Below are 20,174 nucleotides of genomic sequence, written 5' to 3'. Positions count from 1 at the left end.
AGCATCCACTTGTCGATCAAAATAGCAGTGAAGAAAGTGTCAAGGAATTCACTGAGCAACACTCTGCAGCAGTGAACAAGCCGGTGAAGGTTCACCAGTGCAGCATACGCACCACAGAAGATGGGAAAGTGTCTGCCCGCTTGATGATCGATGAGACTGATCGTGAAATCGCCACTGCTCCAAACTTTAGGCCTCGCCCACTGTACGTGCGGGTTTGGCGCCACCGTGAGCGTCCGAAGGGGGACAACTTGTCCGGCTCACACAGTGACGCTCTCTCCGAGTCCTCCGACACTCAAGCTCAAAGCTCCAATTAGATCCTTTCGGATCCTACTGACAAACACATTTGGACTACTGAGTAAACTGGGTGACTTTCACCATGCTGTACACATTCACCAACCTGACATTGCCATTGTCACAGAGAGCAAGGTAACCCCTGAGAAGGCTACTGATTCCGAACTGTCCTTGCCTGGCTACTACTCCCACTGCGGAAGGATCGAACAGCTCATGGAGGAGGAGTTGCGGTTTGGGTTAAAGCCAGTCTGGCCCTCCGGGAACTCGATGACATTCAGGTCGGTAATGAGGAGCTAACATGGCTGGGTGTCAGAACTGTGGATAAGAAGTCAGTGGCTGTGTGTGCTGCATATCGCTCTGGCTCCTGCCACGACAATGACATCAGTGCCCTTGAAGCCATCAGTGCTGGCATAGACCTGGCCCGTAAACCTTGTCAATATGTGGTATTGGCTGGAGATTTTAACGTACACAACGTGGATTGCCTCGGCAGCACCAAGACAACTCATGCAGGTGTGTACACTGAAGACATGTGTGCTTTTCACTGCTTGGAGCAGCACGTGCATGAGCCCACCAGGGGCCTTAACCCACTCGACTTAATAATGACTGACCTACCGGGAGATGCGATAGTCAATACCTTAGCACCTCTGGGAAACTCTGACCATGCCTGTGTCCTAGCTGACTTTCATGTAAGCACGACAGAGGAACCACCAGTGACCAGAACTGTCTGGCGTTACCAACGCGCAGACTGGGACAGACTCCGCCAATTCTTTAGAACAACAGATTGGCAGTCCACCGTCAGTGATGATCCTGATGCAATGTGTATGCACTTGACCCAGAATATTCTGGAAAGAATGCGCCGATACATGCCATCTAAGCAGTTGTGAATGAAACCATCTAACCCCTCTTGGTGGACACCGGAATGCACGGAGGCTGTAGCACAGAAACAATAAGCATGGAGGAGACTCTGCGCCGACTGGTCAAGTGCCCAGCTGCAAGCCCGTTACAATGTCGCCAAGCACTCAGCTAACCATTGCCTGGAAACTTCCAAGCAGGCATTCACAGCAAGCTTGGCGCAGAAGTTCGCCTCTGGGTGTATGGCATCTGGTGAATGGTGGCGAACCATCAAGAAGGCCTCTGGCGACGGAAACAGCCCATCCATACCTACTCTCCGCAGCACCGATGGCACGGAGCACGACACCAACCGCAGCAAAGCAGAGTGCATGGACGAACACTTCGCCAACAAATGCAGTCTAGGGGCAGACGACCTATCCACTCCATTTCCTCATGTCCGACCCCATACTGACCGCAACCTCTGCACCGTCCGGTTTCGCGAGACCACAGTCGAGCGAACTCTCCGCCAGCTCTACCCCACCAAGGCCACTGGTCCAGATGGGATACCTGCCCGCGTCTTGAAAGCTTGCTCTACAGAATTGGCACGACCGCTTTCAAAACTATTTACAAGCTATCTTTGCTCCGGCATCCAGCCGCAACATTGGAAGGCTGCAAACGTGGTTCCAGTCCACAAGCGCAAGTCTACATCGTCGCCATCAAACTATCGACCAGTGTCGTTACTGAGCGTCCTCTCCAAGGTCATGGAGACCATAGTCAACAGGGCAATGAGCAACTTCATGGAGACGAATCACGTCCTGTAAGAACGGCAATTTGGCTTCCGTAGCAGATCTGCTGACTGCTCTCCACCACCAGTGGGTGCACACCGCAGGAGTTAAAGGATATTCTCGAGTGCTGGCCATTGACATTGCTGGAGCATTTGACCGGGTGTCTCACACAGGTGTGTTGCACAAGGCTAGAGTGTATGGCATCTCGGGAGACCTGCATCGGTGGCTCCAACACTACCTCTGCAACCGCACACTTCAAGTCCTCATCTCCGGCCAGACATCAGCCAGACGCTCAGTTAAGGCTGGGGTGCTACAGGGCAGTATCCTGGGCCCTACCTTATTCTTGGTCTACGTGAAAGACCTTGAAGACCACCTCCTAATCGGCTCCAGCCTTGCCTCATTCGCCGACGACACAACCCTATACGCCGAAATTGCAACTCTCACTGCTGTTCCTGACAACGCTAGAGTACTCCAGGCTGCTGTTGACCTAGTATCCAGTTGGGGCTTGGATTGGAAAGTGCAGTTCCAGCCAGCCAAATCTCAGGCCCTTACAATTTCCCACCATCTTCGGGACTGGCCAATATCCCCCATTGTCTTCAATGGAACTCCTGTCGAGGAGCAGCCCTCCCTCAAAGTACTCGGCGTCACGTTTGACCATCAGCTAAAATTCAGCCAGCATATCCGAACTGTTGTAGTCCGAGCAACGCAGAGACTTGGAGCCTTGCGCAAGGCATTTCACTTGCTGACTATTCCCGACAGGCATCGAGCCTACAAAGCCTTTGTCCGGCCGGTTATGGAGTACTGCCCAATTGTCTGGATGTTGGCAGCTCCTTCCCACTTGAATCGGCTGGACTGGGTGCAGGAGCGAGCCATCAAGGCAATACATCCGCAATGCTGGCTTCCTAGCCTCATAATTCGCCGCACCATCGCTGCCCTCTGCCTCCTGTATAAAGCCCTTTGCGATAATTCTCCCTCTCTTCTCTCGAGAATGGCTCCACCCCCGACACACCAACCCAGGACCACACGCCTCACCCGCCAGGCTGTACGACTGTCCACCGTGCATCCCCATCAGTTACAGAATGTTCTTCCGGCCAATTCCCGGAAGAATGTGAGCCGAGCCTTTCCCCACTCCATCATCCCAATTTGGAACCAGCTGCCTTCCACTGTCATTCCCACCCTTTTCGCCCAAAGAACATCCAAAAGTTCAAGACAGCAGCTTACCACCACCTCCTCAGAACGAACTGGCACTGGGCCACTCATAGCATACACGAGTAAGAGGGTACAGTGTCCTACCCTGCTTGGTCATACATGTAATCTCTCCTCACAGACAGTCTCCTCTTGAATTTAAAAGTCTTACAGCGTTCACATCAATACTCAACTTATTCTTTTGCTCACTGAGCAGTACAAACTTTCCATTTTCTTTCTTCTGTTTTCTTTTTCAATTTAATCCTCCCTACCCACTCTCCCTTTGGTGCGTCCATGGAGCTATGAGGCCGAGACCTCAGGTCGGCGGAGATTAATGGGCCCCACCACCACACTCCATCATTCACCCCTGTATCTGGAGATATGTGGATTTTGTAGAAAAAAATTTCAAGTGATTACCAATGGTCCATTTCTCTGGTAACCTGGAAAACAATTAGCAATCGCTAGGCCACCACTTGTAAAAATGCTAATACTTGTAATGTAATATCCGTTCGAGAGGTTTGGTGTGGATGGACATGTGGCTGGTTGGAAACAGTTGATTCGAAATATGCACACAAACACGCACGCACACATAAACACAGGCATACACACATGTACACACTTAGCCCTTTCAGGAACTACAAGTAACGCACTAATATGTCCACTAACACCACCAGTTACTAAACAATCAGCTCATGCAATAACATTGCTAAAATTCTTTTCTATAAATTTATCCTTGGCTCTCCAACCGAGTCCATTTCTCCATGTGCTCCAGCGGGTATTTGTGCCAGCTCTGCTGCACGTTATTGACCTATTACTGCCCAAGAACAGTACTCACATGTACATTATTTCAATAACACCACATTACAGCAGAGTGCTAATAATCAACGGGTTCAGATGGGGAGACGATTTAGATAAGGGGGTAGTCACACCTCCACCTAAGACATGCACACTCTCTCATGTTGCCATCATTAATTTTTTTGTATTATCTTCATCAGTTCCACAAGAAGTAGACACACCCTAGTTCTTCAAAATTACTCTGTTGTCATACATTGTCACTCTCACTGTTGCAGAATATATCTTGTGCACCCCTTCAATGGTGCTTCGGTAGGTGAACATGACCAAAAAACCCTTTCCGTCCCTTCAAGAGCCAACGGAAATTGGCATACCGGATATTGGAAGACTGTTGGAGTGCGCACTCAAGATGTGCTAGAGCGGCTAGCCAGCTAGTTGTAAAACCTTAGTACAGTCGGCCAGTGTCGTGCAATGTTTTCTGATTGCTGAGTGACTGGTGCTGTTAGCGGACATTATAGCGTAATTTGTAGTTCATTGGTCCTTTTCACTTTTTACAAATAATCCTTGGCTCTTCATCCGAGTTCATTTTATGACAATATCTTTGCCGTTGTCTCCACAATTGCACTGATGCACTGGATCACAGCGCCCAGATGCTATAAATGCACTGTGATCCTGAAAGGGTTAAGACTATGAAGAAGATAATGTATTGTATCAGGTCTAGTTCATTCAACTTACGTGTACAAGTTGGAAGAGAAGCATTACTAGGCCACTGGCCACTTGCACAAGTAATAGCAGCTGGTCCATTCAACTGGTATCCTGGAAAACAATTGGCAATTGTTGAACCTCCATCCATAAAACCCCTACTGTTGAAAGTAAGATAGCCGTTAGCGATTGTTGGTGCTGCAGAACATGTAGTTGCTAGTTGGAAATAGTTGATTCAATGCACACACACGCATGCGCGCACGCACGCACGCACGCACACACACACACACACTCACGCACACACACACACACACACACACACACACACACACACGCACACCATTGGACGCCCATCGCCAGAGGCGATGATAGCCATACTACAGCAGAAGCCAAAGCAGCTCGTGCTGGGATTGCACCATTCAACAGTTTGCAAGGCTGAAGAATTGACCACCACTTTTCAGCCCAGTCTACACCACACAGCTATGAAGTGGCTTTTTCTTGCCAGTGAATCCCTACTTTTTGGTCTTTTTCATATTTTTTTCCCGCACACACATCACATCACATACTCCGGCATGCACTGGCTGTTGGTAACCACCCAGGAAAATGAAAGAAGGGTCAAGAGGAGTCTGAGTGCACCGTATGGGACACACACACACACGCACATATATGCACACAATCACATGTAATGTGACACTAGAAATACATCATAAACGTGTGTTGAAAATTATTTTTCGTAAACCCACTCTTATCCCCTCTACTGATCTATATAGTTTGGCCTCCACCAGCCCCATCTCTATCCTGTCGCAGAGACAGTCATGCGTTCTGGTCCATCGTATTAAACTGAACATTGTCCCTGAACATCTCACCAAGTATAATTGGTTTACTTTCGCACGGGACACTCGCAATGGCATAGTACTTCCCAGAGCTTTGTCAACTATGTTTACCAAATCTCCTATCTTCTCTGCATACTCGTATTGGCTCAAGCTGCCCATGGAAATGAAGACAATATCCAATATTAGACAGTTCATAGACCATGTTAAATGTCATGCCACGTTGTAGGCTCGCTCGCCTCTTTTGCTAGCTTATCTCGCCGCTCTCCACCATGGTCAACATAGTGATACATTTCACCCCGCTGATGCATTATTTTCTTCCGATTATCATCTTCTTTCCTTCATTCTTTCTTTTTTTCTTTTTTTTTCTTCTCTTGCCATGGCTGGCTAACGCCCCCTCCTTTGCATTGGCTTCTGCCATTGGACGGTGAAATAATAATAATAATAATAATAATAATAGGTTTGAATCTGATATTTGCGGAACATTGTGTGAAGACTTGATCCGTACCGAAACCAATCTAGACTATGACTAAGTATCCATTTGTAAAGAATGAAGCAGTCTCTTAATTATAGACCATGGGTGAGGAGTCATGGTAAATCCATCCTTCACATAGAGTGAGTACAGCTGCTGGTGACATTATAGATGAAATTAAATTCCTTAATTTTTCCATGTGAAAACTTCTTCAAAACCTGGCGATCAGAGCTTTGGTGAATTACTGACATTGAAGTCATAAATTTATCATACTTCAGAGTATGCAAATATGAAGTGCCGTATTGCAATCGAACTACTTGCTAGTACCTGTGAGCTGCACATAATCGCACTGTTAATTACACCACAAAAAAACATGCCATGCAGGGCCCGCATTCTGGTTATCACTCATAATGAGGACAACCTCATCAGCGTGAAAACCATTGGACAATGCCAAGAGCTGTTTATGGCTCACATGCAATGGCCGATGGATAAAGCAATTGCACTGCCATCCCAGGCAGCACTGTGTATGTAGATAATTCTATCAGACCAAGTACACTATGTTCCACTTACATGTACAAGTTGGACGAGGTCCACCACTAGGCCAAGTGCCATTACAAGTGATTGAAGATGGTCGAATTAACCTGTATCCTGGAAAACAATAAGCAGTCGCTGTGCCACCATTTGTAAAACTGCTATCACTGGTAGTATAATATCCGTTCGGGAGGTATGGTATTGGAGGACATGTGGCTGGTTGGAAACAGTGGATTCGACATATGCACACAAACACCCCCACACACACACACACATAAACACAGGCACACACATACACATGCACACATTATCACACACGCACACACACACACACACAAAAGGAAGCACGAACACATGCACACACACACACACACACACACACACACACGCATGCGCGCGCACACACACACACACACAGCGCACACACAAACAATGTTCTAAACTGACAGCAACCGGGCTTTGTCTCCAAACCTGATCCTTTAAAACTCTTATCCGACCGGCCAGTCAAACATTGAAAACTATCCGTCAACGACGTTAACATGCTTTATCACTCCCGTATAGCATTGACTCCCATTGATTATTGCTATAGCCAAGCAGTCAAATATTCCTGCATACTTCACTCTTTAGGGCTATATTGACTGCTTATATTTGACTGCTTATGGGTTGCGCTGTTGAACGGTGCCTTGTGGTGCATGGTCCAACGGTTTCGCAATCCTAAAACCGGGATTTATGAGGTTATGGAATTTGAAAAACGGACTGCTTGTCGTGATAAATCTAATATCAACTTCTTACTTAATGTTGAATTCGAAAAATGACGACTGACGACACATTATCCAGACATTACAAGGGGAACAGGTAAGCTGGTGGGACGACATTTATTAGAGACGGGACAAGAGACCAAGACGAACGAAACGACTACATGGTGATTATTGAAGAGTGAGAAAAGAGAGAAAGAGATCAAGTCTGAACGGCAAGATAAAGGGCCTGGGTAGCTATGGCAAATATGGGCGCATAAGTAGCTACCCAGGCCAACGGAACAAAAGGTGAGTACGCAAGTGCATGCAGGCCAGCTAGAAAAGGTACGGGAGGAGGTACCTAACATACCTCCCCTGAGTGAAAAAAAGAACCGCGACCTCGCGGCAAATAATGAGACGATGAGAAAAATAGAGAGGAACAATGACCGAGGAAGAAGAGAAGAAAAAACAAAACACAACCAAAAAAACACACACACAACGCGCGGGCCTCACAAAAGTGTGTACTAAAAGATGCACTACAGATCATTACAACCGTCAACGTTCTTGTACAACTTATAGTGTGTACATTGCCAATAACAACGGGCCCAAACGCCCCTTCAAAAACATGGCACAAAAAATAACTATTGGAGTTCGACGAGCGACTTGAATTGTATTCTGATGACTAGTATTTTGCACGGCTAATACAGCCTAGTTACACTTTAATATACGACATAAATAAGAGAGCGTGGCTCACCATGATCGGACCCCTAATATTAATGAAGAACACCCGCGCGCACACACACTACAATAATCACAACAAAAAAATAAACCTAAAATAAATTTGACTACGAAGGATGGATGAAAAATAGAGAGAAATAAAGAAAGTAGCTGACCTGCATGACTTGGACGAGACGAGATTGACAAAGAAGAGACGCGGTTGACATGGACGAGACAAGGTTGACATAGACGAGAAGAGGTTGGAGACGAGACGAGATGGACATGGACGAGACGAGGTTGACATACGAATGGCGGTTGAGGACGACTGGGCATGGGATGATCTCAGGGTCGTGGGTCGATCAATAATCGGGCGCCAATGTTGAATACGAAAAAGGACGACTGACGACACATTATCCAGACATTACAAGAGGAGCAGGTAGGTTGGTGGAACGACATTAGAGACGGGACAAGAGACCAAGAAGAACGAAACGACTACATGTTGATTATTGAAGAGTCAGAAAAGAGAGAAAGAAATCAAGTCTGAACGGCAAGATAAAGGGCCTGGGTAGCTATGGCAAATATGGGCGCGAAAGTAGCTACCCAGGCCAACGGAGCAAAAGTTGAGTTTGCAAGTGCATGCAGGCCAGCTAGAAAAGGTACGGGAGGAGGTACCTAACATTAATATAAATATTTAATACTTGGTCAGTTTAGGAAATACAAACCTCGGAAATGACCTCGACTTCGCCTCGGTCTTTTACTCCGCTTTTATTTCCTATATTGACCTCGTACTCTGTCAACATTATATACGTAAATCACCTTGGGTGGCAAAAAGAAGCAGGAAAGACCCACCATTCATTTGCAAAAAAAGCGTTTTATCTTGTTCCAAAAAGAAGTTCTAAGTCTCTGAAAGAGGTCTATTTCATGTTGTGTAAGAAACGAGTTTCCACATGGTGGAACGTTGGCAATGATTATGTTGTCCTTCTAAAACTCCGTCTAGAGCCTTTCTTGATGGAACATTTTTTTTTTCGCATAAGATTACAAATTAAACACTTTCACTGCCAGCTGACCACTCAAGGTGTGTTAGAACCAATTTATTCCACGCCGCCCTGCTAAAATCGGTTGCACATTTGCAAAGACGCTGGTTCGGGGTTTTTCAAAGGAAACCCATACTTTTGGCAGCGTATTTTGATGGTTATGGACCTCTATCAGGGCCAATGGCCCTCTACCTCTACTAAATATATCCACCATTCAAATATAGATGCCCAATGTAACCGTTTGAAGGTATTCTTGGAAAAGACATTGCTTGCTCAAGGCAACACAACTGATATAGGGCACTTCGTGCCCTAAGGTGATAACGCGCGTGCTGACAGGATAGGGAAAGGTGCAAGATACAGAGCTAGAGGGCAGATAAGGTTAGCGCTAACAGGGAACTGTTACACCATCCCTCCCTCCTAAGCGAGGCACAGGTGCCTCCAGGGAGTCGAGGAATATGTGGAAAGGGAATAATCAAAATGAAATCGTGTCAACCCAACAACGCTCATCTAATTGAAGCACCGTGCAAGGTAACCAAGGACAGTCAGGCGAGTGAAGATAACGGAAATGGGGAAAATCTAAAACAGGAGGGGAATGGATTGCTTAACACAACAAGGATCAAGTGGGAATTCTCAAGGTACACGTGCGATTGAATTTGAGCGAGTAACATTTCGCGGTAACCATAGTGTCACTAACATGCCCTGGACGCCCTGTAACGCCTCAGAGCAACTATCGGCCTACCGGCCTCGTCCAGCAAGTTCTCTTCTGGCTCCCAGGTGGCTGCCATTCCCTCACTGCTTTAAGCTTCTTTGGATCTGGAGCGATACATTCACCGTCGATGCGATGCCCTAGAAACAGAACATCCTTGACACCAAACTCACATTTCGACTGCTTACAGAATAGCCTATTTTTCCGGAGCGTCTCAAGAACTGTCTGGATATGTTCAAGATGATCTTGCCAGGATTTGCTGAAGATAAGAATATCATCCAGAAAAACTACCACAAACCGCCGTAAGTACGGTTGGAGAATACTGTTCATCAGTGACTGAAACGTGGCAGGGGCGTTAGTTAATCCAAAGCCCATGACCCGGAACTGGAAATGACCGAAGGGAGTATTGATAGCCGTCTTAGGTACATCTTCCTGACGGATCCTAAGCTGATTGTATCCCGAGCGTAAATCCAGCTTACTGAAGTATGAGCTACCTTGAATGGTATCAAACAGGTCATCAATGTTTGGGAGGCAAGCTTTGTTTTTGATGGTGATCCTGTTCAAATTCCGCCAATCACAAACCATGCGCAATGAGCCATCAGACTTTTTAACGAAAAAGACTGGGGCACCGTATGGCGACTTGCTGGGTTCGATGAAGCCCTTGCGGAGGAGTTCCGTGAGCTGGGCTTGCAATTCGTCCATCTCGGGTTTGGGGAGACGGTAGGCAGCCCGTGATGGAGAAACGGCACCCTCCTCAGTCACAATCTCATGGTCGACATCCCTCTCTGGCGGAAGCTCGGTCGGCAGGTCGTCTGGAAAGATGTCCGAGTACCGCCGCAGAAGGTTAGCCAGCTGCTCTTGATGATCTGGGTGTTGTCTGGCGGCTGATGGCTTGCTGTCCTCCTCCTCGTCGTCAGTAGCGTTGACCCACGCCAGGATTCCCTGCGCGCCTTTCCTCAACTCGCGGCGAGCCTGAGAACCAGATATGAGCATGCTCTCAATTGGCGGCGACTCTCGACGCTCCGTATCACTATTTTGGCCGGAAGGGGGTTTAGCAACGAGCGGCTCTCCGTTCAGTTTGACTTCGTTGGTCTGAAAGTTGATATCCGGGTTGTGTCTGGTCAGCCATGGCTTGCCCAGGATAACATCATAGCGGCTCAACGGAAAAACTGTGAAAGATTGGGTGTCGCTGAAGTCCTTCACGATAACCTTTACCGGACCGGTCCTCTGCAGTCCCGATGATGTTGATGAGCCATCAGCCAGGGTTACCTTCAGTGTTTCGTCCTTGCTCTCCGTAACAAGGCCGTTTCTTTGCACGAAAGCTTCCGATATGAAGTCGTGCGTCGATCCCGAGTCAATAAGCATAATTGCCCGGCGGCCGTTGATCCTGCCCTCAACACGGAGAAGGTCATGCTCCAAAGGAAGCTCCGTGTCCTGTAGTGCGATATCAACGTTGCTGACATGGGATTCCTGTTCGGCAACATCTTCCGAATCAGCTTGCAGCGTCGGTTCTTCCAGCTCTAGTACGCTGTAACGGTTGCGTATGTCAACCGGGTAACCGTTGGGTGCTTTCCGCTTGGTCGCCAGCGAGCGCACGCCATTTTGCACTGGCGACCAGCGTTTGGGTGTTGATTGCTGGGACAATCCCGAGCTAGGTGACCTGGCTTCCGACAAGCGAAGCATCCACCCTGCCGACTCAGGTGACGCCCCTCCTCCGGTGTTAGCCTTTGGGGTCGTACGGGCTGACTTCGGTGCTGAATCGGGTTCGGCTGTTGGTCCGCCGTTTGCGCTGACCTGATCGCTTGGCTCAGATCAGTGGGGTGCTGAATCGGGTTCGGCTGTTGGTCCGCCGTTTGCGCTGACCTGATCGCTTGGCTCAGATCAGTGGGGTGCTCTCGCAGCACCCGGGTCTTGGCAGATGGGTGCAGTCCATTTACGAACAGCAGTCCTCGGGTCAGCTCGTCGATCTCAGGCACTTGTAGGCTTAGGCGCGAGAACTCGGTGACATAGCTCTCCAAGCTTGAGTGCTGCCTGACAGCGAAGAGATCCAGTCGCACCCGCTCTTGATGATGCAACGGACCGTATACCTTGGCGAGGGCTTCACGCAGCGCTGGCCACGTCGAGAACTCCACACCCGTATCCAACGATGCGATGAGCCATAGCTTGGCGTTGCCGCTCAGGAAGCCCGCTGCGTAATCCACCATCACCGATGAGTCGGTTATTCCCAGTGACCGAATCGCCAGCTCAATGGAGAAAGCCCACTCTTTGAACTGCGAGGGCTTGCCATCGAAGATCGGCAGCTCCTTAGCGTGCCGAGGCTTCCCGGACGAATGAGCGGGCGGCACAGGGAGCGGTTGTTGTCGGTTGCTCAGACAGGCGCTGACTTGGCGACTGGCTTCACGGACCTCGCTGGCCAACCTGAATAGCAACACAGAAAGAACAAGGATCGCCACGACAATGGCGAGCTCCAAGAACACCATGTTAACCATCCTCCGCTACCAGTGTAACCGTTTGAAGGTATTCTTGGAAAAGACAATGCTTGCTCAAGGCAACACAACTGATATAGGGCACTTCGTGCCCTAAGGTGATAACGCGCTTGCTGACAGGATAGGGAAAGGTGCAAGATACAGAGCTAGAGGGCAGATAAGGTTAGCGCTAACAGGGAACTGTTACACCCAAACTGGGTGAAGTCTGCCTGTGGACGGAAGTCGACAGCAGCAATGGGAACTGCATGTTTGCTGGTCAACGAAAGTCGACTGTGTCACTAAGCCTGCAATTACACGACAACGCTGGGGACGAAAACGCAATGAAATCCGTTCGGATCCATGGTTCATTTACGCGGTACACGGAGCAAAACGTAAACGTTGTACACCAAAACGGAAGAAAACCAAAACGATGGCCAAGGTGGAAGAATTTGAAAACGGACATGTTGTGCCAGATAAATTTGGATGTGTAAACAGTCGAAACGGTATGCTGGCCTCGTTTTCCGTCACGTTTGTTTCGTTTTCGGCCGTTTACACGGATCCGACAATCCAACAAAAAGTTTTTACAATTATCGTCATGTGAAGTGTGTTGTCGTGTGCTTGTTTTCAAACATTACTTGAGTGTGATTGGTGCTTCCACGGCAACACTTGGCACATGACAAACTTTGGCGGATTATTTGCTCTCGTGTAGACGCTTGAAAACGATACAAACGGAGACCACCTCCGATCGGCTTTGATCGTGTGAACGTGCGAAAAACGAAAAAATAAATGCGGGACTGAAAACGGAAAACTGGCCATGCGTTGTCGTGTAAACGCAGCCTCAGAGTGCATGAATGCAGTCTACAGTGGCATTGAAAGGGACTAGAAAAAGCCCACATATCGATGAGCCATACTTCTCTTCAAAAAAGGAATTCATGATGAATTTTTGTTCCTCTTGCAGTTGAAGGCTAGAACTTGTCTCTATTATTATTTTTCCCCAGCCTATGTTTTCATATAATTTACAACCTTCCAAGTTGGAAGGCTGTTGGATTGCACAGCCAAGACTGGCTAGAGATGACAGCCAGTTACAAGTAGTTGTACAACCTGGGCACTGTCATTCAGGTTTGTGCAATGCTATCGCATGAGCTGATTGTCAAGTAACTTGTGGTGTTAGTGGACATTATAGCCTAACCTGTAGTTCCTTGGTCTTTTCTTTTCTATAAATTATGATTTTTTAATTACTTTCACTGTTTTGAGGTAAAGGATGTAAGCTGGAAAGTCTGAAGAACAAGATAACTGTCATCACGAGGACTAGAACCGGGGACCCTCATTTGTAGCCAGCAATGCTCCAACCAATGAGCTATGGTATAGTCGTCATCCCAGCAGAGACCGTTAAGCATTTTTTTAAATATATAATTCATATTTCCCTAGGGCAGTACTCACAGACCCATGCTCTGTTTACGGGGTACCCTAGTTTCTAGAGACCTCCTCATGCCTTTCCAAAAAGGCGAAAATTGTCGACATCACTTAAAGGGGAAGTGCATCGATTTTTCAAGTAGGGCTCAGATGAAAGACAATTTCATATCGGTTCCGATGATATATCTCTCACCTCCGTACGATATTGCAAACTTGCCATATCGCCGATTTTCTGATTGCGTTTCCATGGCGACTACAGGTGATGACGCACATTCTGCTCAGCTCCGTGAGAGAGAAGGTCGCTCACAGCAGAATCGTGTCATTTTCAGTTGTCTTATTGTATTCACGAAGTGAAAGAAGTGCTGTGTTCAATGCTGGTCGTGCCGGGAACTGTTTATTAGTAGTCCTCTCCGTTGTGTACTGGGACGTGACACGGACAGGAGAACGCTGGAGTGCGGAGACGTTAGTTGGCAAGCAAAAATCGTGGCGAATCAAGTGCTGAAATCTTGGTTGGGACAAATCAAACGTTCAGCATTTACCTCAACCAAGGACTCCCGTGACCATGCCGTTTGCTCTTTCCACTTCCTGACGATGGATGCGCTGCCTGCTGGAGACTCTCCTATCTCTCGTAACATATTCTGAAGCCACGTGAGACGACGGGTAACGGTAATAAGCAAACGAAATAATGTTTTGATATTTGGCTGAATAAAAGTCAAAGTCGAAGTGCAGTAAGACTAGTATCTCCACTTGTCTTACTAGCCTCGCCATCATCCAGTAATGCTTGCCATTTTGTTTCCCATTATTTCGGTATAACAAATAATGGACTGGATGGAGAGCCAAGGACTAATCTATGTAAAAGAAAAAGGACCAAGGAACTACAAGTTACGCTGAAATGTCCGCTAACTCCACCAGTTACTAAACAATCAGCTCGTGCGGTAACATTGCCCGGATCTGACAACCTGACCTTTTATTGATCTTCGCATCTTTTTTGAGCCACACAAGTTGTGTGGAATGTTGCTTTGTGTCCTTGAATCATGGTTTGACCGTATTGTCGAATGGTCTTGTCAGGATCATCATCGACATGCATGAACATCCGCCAATGTCCTTCACAGCTGAGACTTTCAACTTGTGCTTATCTCTGGAAGGCTGTTGGAGTGCGCATCCAATATGTGCTAGAGCTGTTTGCCAGTTAGTTGAAGATAGAGCGTCAGCGCCGTCGGTCAGTGTCGTGCAATGTTATCGCATGAGCTGATTGTTTAGTAGCTGGTGGTGTTAGTGGACATTATAGCGTTACTTGCAGTTCCTTGGTACTTTTTCTTTTCTATAAATAATTTAATACAATGCTTGAAAATAACGCTTTGGTCCTTTTCTTACCAGCAGATGCCGGAATGGACGTCCATGTTGTAATAAGAACGACGAGAAGAGCAACAGGCAACATAGTGATGTACTCAATCCAGGAGGTTTTGTTGACCTACAGAGCATTCCAAAGTCAATAGAGAAGGACAAACACATATCACAAAACGCATACAAATACAAGCAGGCAAGCAAGACCACCAAAAGACTCAAATAAATATAGTAGAACATTAGTTCATGCATTGGTTGGGACAAGCACACATCAACGCACGCAATCATGCAGACGTACACACATACACACACAACCCCCCCCCCCACACACACATACACAAATACATTATGCATATCCACAATCACAATCATGCTTATGCTCCCTCCCCCCCTAACACACAGCAACATACGTTTGCAATAGACGAACCACTGTCTGATGATTGCTTCACAAGGAAAGTCGAGCACGCCCGGCTTAGAGCTCATGTGGACTTCGTACCCAGTCCATGAGCAATTCTAGTTTTTTCCAACCTGCCGGCCTGGGATGGACTCGGCAAAGGCAGTTCTTTACAACGCGCTCCGCTTTCTATTCATTGCCGCTCCTTCATCCTGGTCCAACTTTATCAATGGATCAGTGTCTACTTCAGTATCGCTACATCTTGTGGAGGCGCTATCGCCAGAGCCTGAGGCACAACGAGAACACTCCTCTTCGTATGTCCCCTCCATGACTCCCCATGACTTCTAAAAAAAAAACACCTACTCGGTGCAAATAATCATTTCGGATTTGTGGAATAGCTTGGGTTTGGTATTTTATGCCGTGGCCAAAGGAATCTGACCCATGAGTCAACACTCAGTGTACCCTGTAAAAAGACTCACAGTCTGTGGGGATTTCCCTAGTAAAATAATTAATACTACTACTACTACTCAGACTGAAACAAGTGCTATTTCGCAATTTCAATCCAATACCGTACATCCTGCATTGTCCAAAAACCCATCCGAGCACCGTATTGGTGCTGCTTTTGACTTATAGTGTAGATTGGATTTCTTTGGCTACAATTGTAGGAGTGTACGTGACTGTACGTTTACCGGTACGCACCTGACTGCGTTGCTACATACAGCGGCCAAAGTGCTAAAAGTGTTACGTGTCCACAACGTCATGAACTCGTACAATGCGTTCCAGTTGCACGCATTTCAGACACGATGAAGGTTAGATCACATGACTGTATGTAGCCAGTTGTTGCGAAAAACCAGAGATTTCCCGATATTCTCCACTAGTGCACTGTGCAACTCGTAGTGCCACTCAAACTTCACACACTGCTCTCTTTTTTTTCTTCAAGCTAGTGCTCCATGATGCTCTGCTTGCAGACTGCTACTCCCATGGATAGTCTCATAATGCCGAAAATAATGCCAGCATTATCCGCTGGACCGTATTCACTTCCACGTGTGCTGTGTGCGTCGGTGTTAGAGACCTGCAACGATTACGTGCATGGTTCTGGACTTGAGCTTTTCCAAGACGGTAACTGATGTGGTAATCAGGGTCTGTCTTCAACGTGCTTTCCCCACTCTCAAATACATGTACTCTCTTAAGTTTTATTACTAGAACGTGCGCATATCTGCAGACGGGCTTGGTTTACTTCATTCATTGACTGTAAAGGATGCGGAAGAGTGTACATAAGCAACTGCTAGTATTATTGCTTATGGCACATGGCGGTCCGGTCAGTAGCACACCAGCACGCTTCAATTACTCATTCTTTCTCTTATGCGATCCTCTTCGAATCATTGTTATTATCATACATGGGAAACCCGCTAACAATACCTTTTGGATTAGCGCACGACGCAGTATCTCAGCGCAAGTGACGAGTAGGTTTGGCAGAGTACGCTGAAATAACAGCACTGGAAATCTCTCCTCCGCAACCACTCCTTTAGCGTCCGTCGACCGTTCGCTTGCGATGTTCCAGCGGGTTGTGCTCAGTGTGACGTTGGAAATATATCTAATTTCATTCAATTTCACTCGCCTCTAGCTCTGAGCAGACACTTGCCATGCTAGCAGGAGCAACGTGCGTAAACAAATGAAAATCCCGTTGAGCGTATACATGTGAACTGTTTGGCGACTTGTCGCTTCAGTTTCTTCCGCATAAATACGGTAAGGGGCGATCAGAATTTGCGCAAGGAATCAGCGCGAAGAAAAAAGCGCCGTAGTTTACAGCTCGAGGAAGTTCTGCGCGAAGAATGTAAGCGCGATAAAGTACAGCGCGAAGCCAATATGTAGTACATGACTGTATACGTAGTACATGTAAAACCCAATACTAGTTCAGAACTAGTCTTAGATCAACCTTGTTATAGTTCACGCATATTGGTAGATTGACAGCTCGAAACAAGGTGGACACCGCGGAAGGTTGTAGCAAGGTCACTGTTTCCGAACACAGTGTCCTTGTTTCATGCTGTCATTGCAACAATATGCATGTATACAGTTGCACAGTCACATTTATTACCGGCCATGTTCATGTACAGTGTGCCAGGAAAGTTGCAAGGAGAACCTTTTCCTGTACACAGGCAAGAATCATGTACAGCTGGCGAAACACTTAGTATTACTAGACGGGGATTCTAGGAGCCACATTGAAATTCCGTCCATGAACGGTTCAACCCTTAATATCATTTTTCTGTTTCTGCTTTAATGACAGTCCATTGCACGCCGAAAAAAAAGTACTTAGTTTATTAGGTGGGTTACAGAACTGTTGTTCGCTGGCTTACTTGTAGTTTTGATAACGCTTCGCTCTTCATTGAGATATCTGTCAATCTCTCTTTGTTCTCCTGATCTTCTCCCCAACCCTCCTTCCCTGTATCATAATAATATATTCGCTGCCTTGTCATTGAGTATTTGTGCTCGTTTGGATTAACGAATTCAAATAAAGTATACAAACAAACACACAAACCAGTTGTCCTACTCGCCTGATCGCCACAGAGATGACTCTGCAGCAAACCCGACCAGTGTACCATGTTATCCAGGCGAAACCACTGGCTCCGTGTTTTGCTGCATCAGAGCCTCCAGTTTATTGCCCATGTCTGCGTTGTATTTCGGAATGGCAGGGTGCTTACCCTCACCTACTCCTGCAGTGTCTGTACGAACTATTAACTTGGCAGGAGATTACATGTACATGACATTACAAAACAACCAGGACAATGAAGTTTGCTTCTACTTCAAGAAACTTGAAGTAGCAGCAAACAAGCCTTTATTGTCCTCGTTGTTTTGTATTACGCTCTGCATCGGTGGTGTTGAGCACTGTCAGCACACTGGGTACATCCTCCGGTGTACATGACAATAATAATACTATTACAAGTTACAATCAACTTCATGACTATTACCGCGGAAGTCGCAACTTCTAAGTTCGTCTTACAAGTTGGGTATTATAAAATTAATAATAAAAACTTTTAAAATTGACTATAATTAATACAAAGAGAAAGTCCAAGGAACTACAAGTTACGCTATACTGTCCACTTACATCACCAGTTACTAAACAATCAGATCATGCGGTAACGTTGCACGACACTGACCGACGGTACTGACGTTCTACAACTAACTGGCTAACAGCTCTAGCACATCTTGGATGCGCACTCCAACCGTCTTTAATTGACTAATTAATTAATTAATTTAATTAATGAGCCGTCTTTTATTGACTCTCAAAATTATACATAGCGCTGAGATATGTGGCTGACGTACATGTATTTTGCGCGGAGATACAGTACATGTATCTGGTTCGGACTAATCGTGGATATTCGGTGCTTAGCTGCTGGCGCTGAAATATTTGGCGCTATACGATTTGACGCTTACGTTCACAGCGCTGAAACGGCCGCGCTCACCTGGTTGGCGCTGAACTTGAGGTCGCTAAATGTGCGGGGTGCTTCACCTGGCCCTGCCACGGCCGCTACAGCTGCTGTCAAGGTACAGGTGTCACTAAAAGGAAGCCAATTTCTGGTCATGGTGTCACCCAGCTGTTCAAAAAGAGAACTACAGTGCTACTTCTGCCGTGGACATGGAGATCCGGTCGCACGTCTAGCTGCCACAGGGCGCTGGCCATGTAGCCGTAGCATGTATGCGCTGCTAGCTGCTGGTCGCACAGGCCAGGATCAACATAATTAAATTGTGCACTGCAAGTCTGCATGCAACGACTTACGTTCTGTACGCGCTGAGGGCGCCGGCCCCGGTCAATCGACTGGATGTCCATGTCCGCGACAGTATTATAGCCCTGTTGTTCATAGCCTTTTCACACAGCTTCACAGTGCACTAGCACTGCAAAGCGTACCCAACGCTGAATGCATGATGAATGAATGATCAAGGTGATGGCTGGCATTCAGTCTAAAACCATAGTGTCTGTCACTGTCAGACGGGATATGATACAGCTACAGAATCCTTCCTTTTACTAGTTTTAGTACTAGACTGTGATTTGCAGAACAGTACCACAAACGCGGGTATTGTCTATTGAATGAGAAAGTGCATCCACGACGTCATGTATAGGTGCATTTTGTACATGATTAGGCTTTATTCCCGTGGCTACATGTATGCAAAAGACGTTACAAACTGTATACATGATTGTATCGTCTGGCGCTTACTACGTTCTGTGATGTACCGTAAACCGAACATTCACAATTGTTTGGAGTTTTTCTGGAAGTAACACATGTCAGATGAGAAAAAGCAAAGCAAAGACAATTGCAAAATATCTATTCATTATGCGCTGCTGCCACTGCAAGTGTTGCGGACTGATCATTCGAACCCACACTAGGGCGGTCATGCCGACTGTGCGAGCCACGCAAACACGAAATGCAAGCTCTCAGAAAACGAAACGGATGCATGACATGACCACTGAGTATGGCTCATTATGCTTCTCAGATAGCAAACTCGCAATACGTTTATACAAAGAAAAGCGGCACGGCTGAAACCTCATGATGCGGAGAGTACTGCCGGTACAAACGAACAATTCTCCACATTCCGTACATTTCTCCACATTCCGTACATAAACACATTCCGTACATTTCTCCACATTCCGTACATAAACACATTCCGTACATAAACGACACATTCCGTACATAAACGAACAATTCTCCACATTCCGTACATAATCGACCAGTCCTCGCGTTTCCTCGTAGTTCTCGTATTGTCCGTTTTATTTCCGTATTTCCGTTTCTTTTCCTTTTCGTGGTTACGGTAGACAGAGACAAATGGTGCAGCCAGGTTTGAGGACGCATAAGGGTTGACAACCCGTACCTAAATTAAAGTGCGTTCAAACCTGCTACCTCCACAAGTCACACAACCCACTTACTCCGCTGTCCAATCTGGCTTGATCTTCCGT

The 20,174-nt window shown here is 46.8% G+C and overlaps 1 protein-coding gene across 1 annotated transcript in view; it reads right to left on the bottom strand.

Annotated features, from left to right (window-relative positions):
- LOC135826235 (sushi, von Willebrand factor type A, EGF and pentraxin domain-containing protein 1-like) overlaps positions 1-16,885 on the bottom strand; it is a 21,944-nt gene extending 5,059 nt beyond the window's left edge. Inside the window, exons 1-4 of the mRNA XM_065338865.1 lie at positions 16,646-16,885; positions 14,863-14,959; positions 6,459-6,635; positions 4,620-4,802 (exon numbers count right to left, since the gene is read on the bottom strand). Of these exons, the coding sequence (XP_065194937.1) occupies positions 4,620-4,802; positions 6,459-6,635; positions 14,863-14,926 (424 nt within the window). The 5' untranslated portion in view covers positions 14,927-14,959; positions 16,646-16,885. The remainder of the gene's footprint in view (positions 1-4,619; positions 4,803-6,458; positions 6,636-14,862; positions 14,960-16,645) is intronic.
- Between the last annotated feature and the right edge of the window lie 3,289 nt (positions 16,886-20,174).

Source organism: Sycon ciliatum, chromosome 10, assembly GCF_964019385.1.
Source record: "Sycon ciliatum chromosome 10, ocSycCili1.1, whole genome shotgun sequence".
Classification (NCBI taxonomy): Eukaryota; Metazoa; Porifera; class Calcarea; order Leucosolenida; family Sycettidae; genus Sycon; species Sycon ciliatum.
Note: the sequence above shows the minus strand (reverse complement) of the source record. Positions and strands in the feature narration are given on the sequence as shown.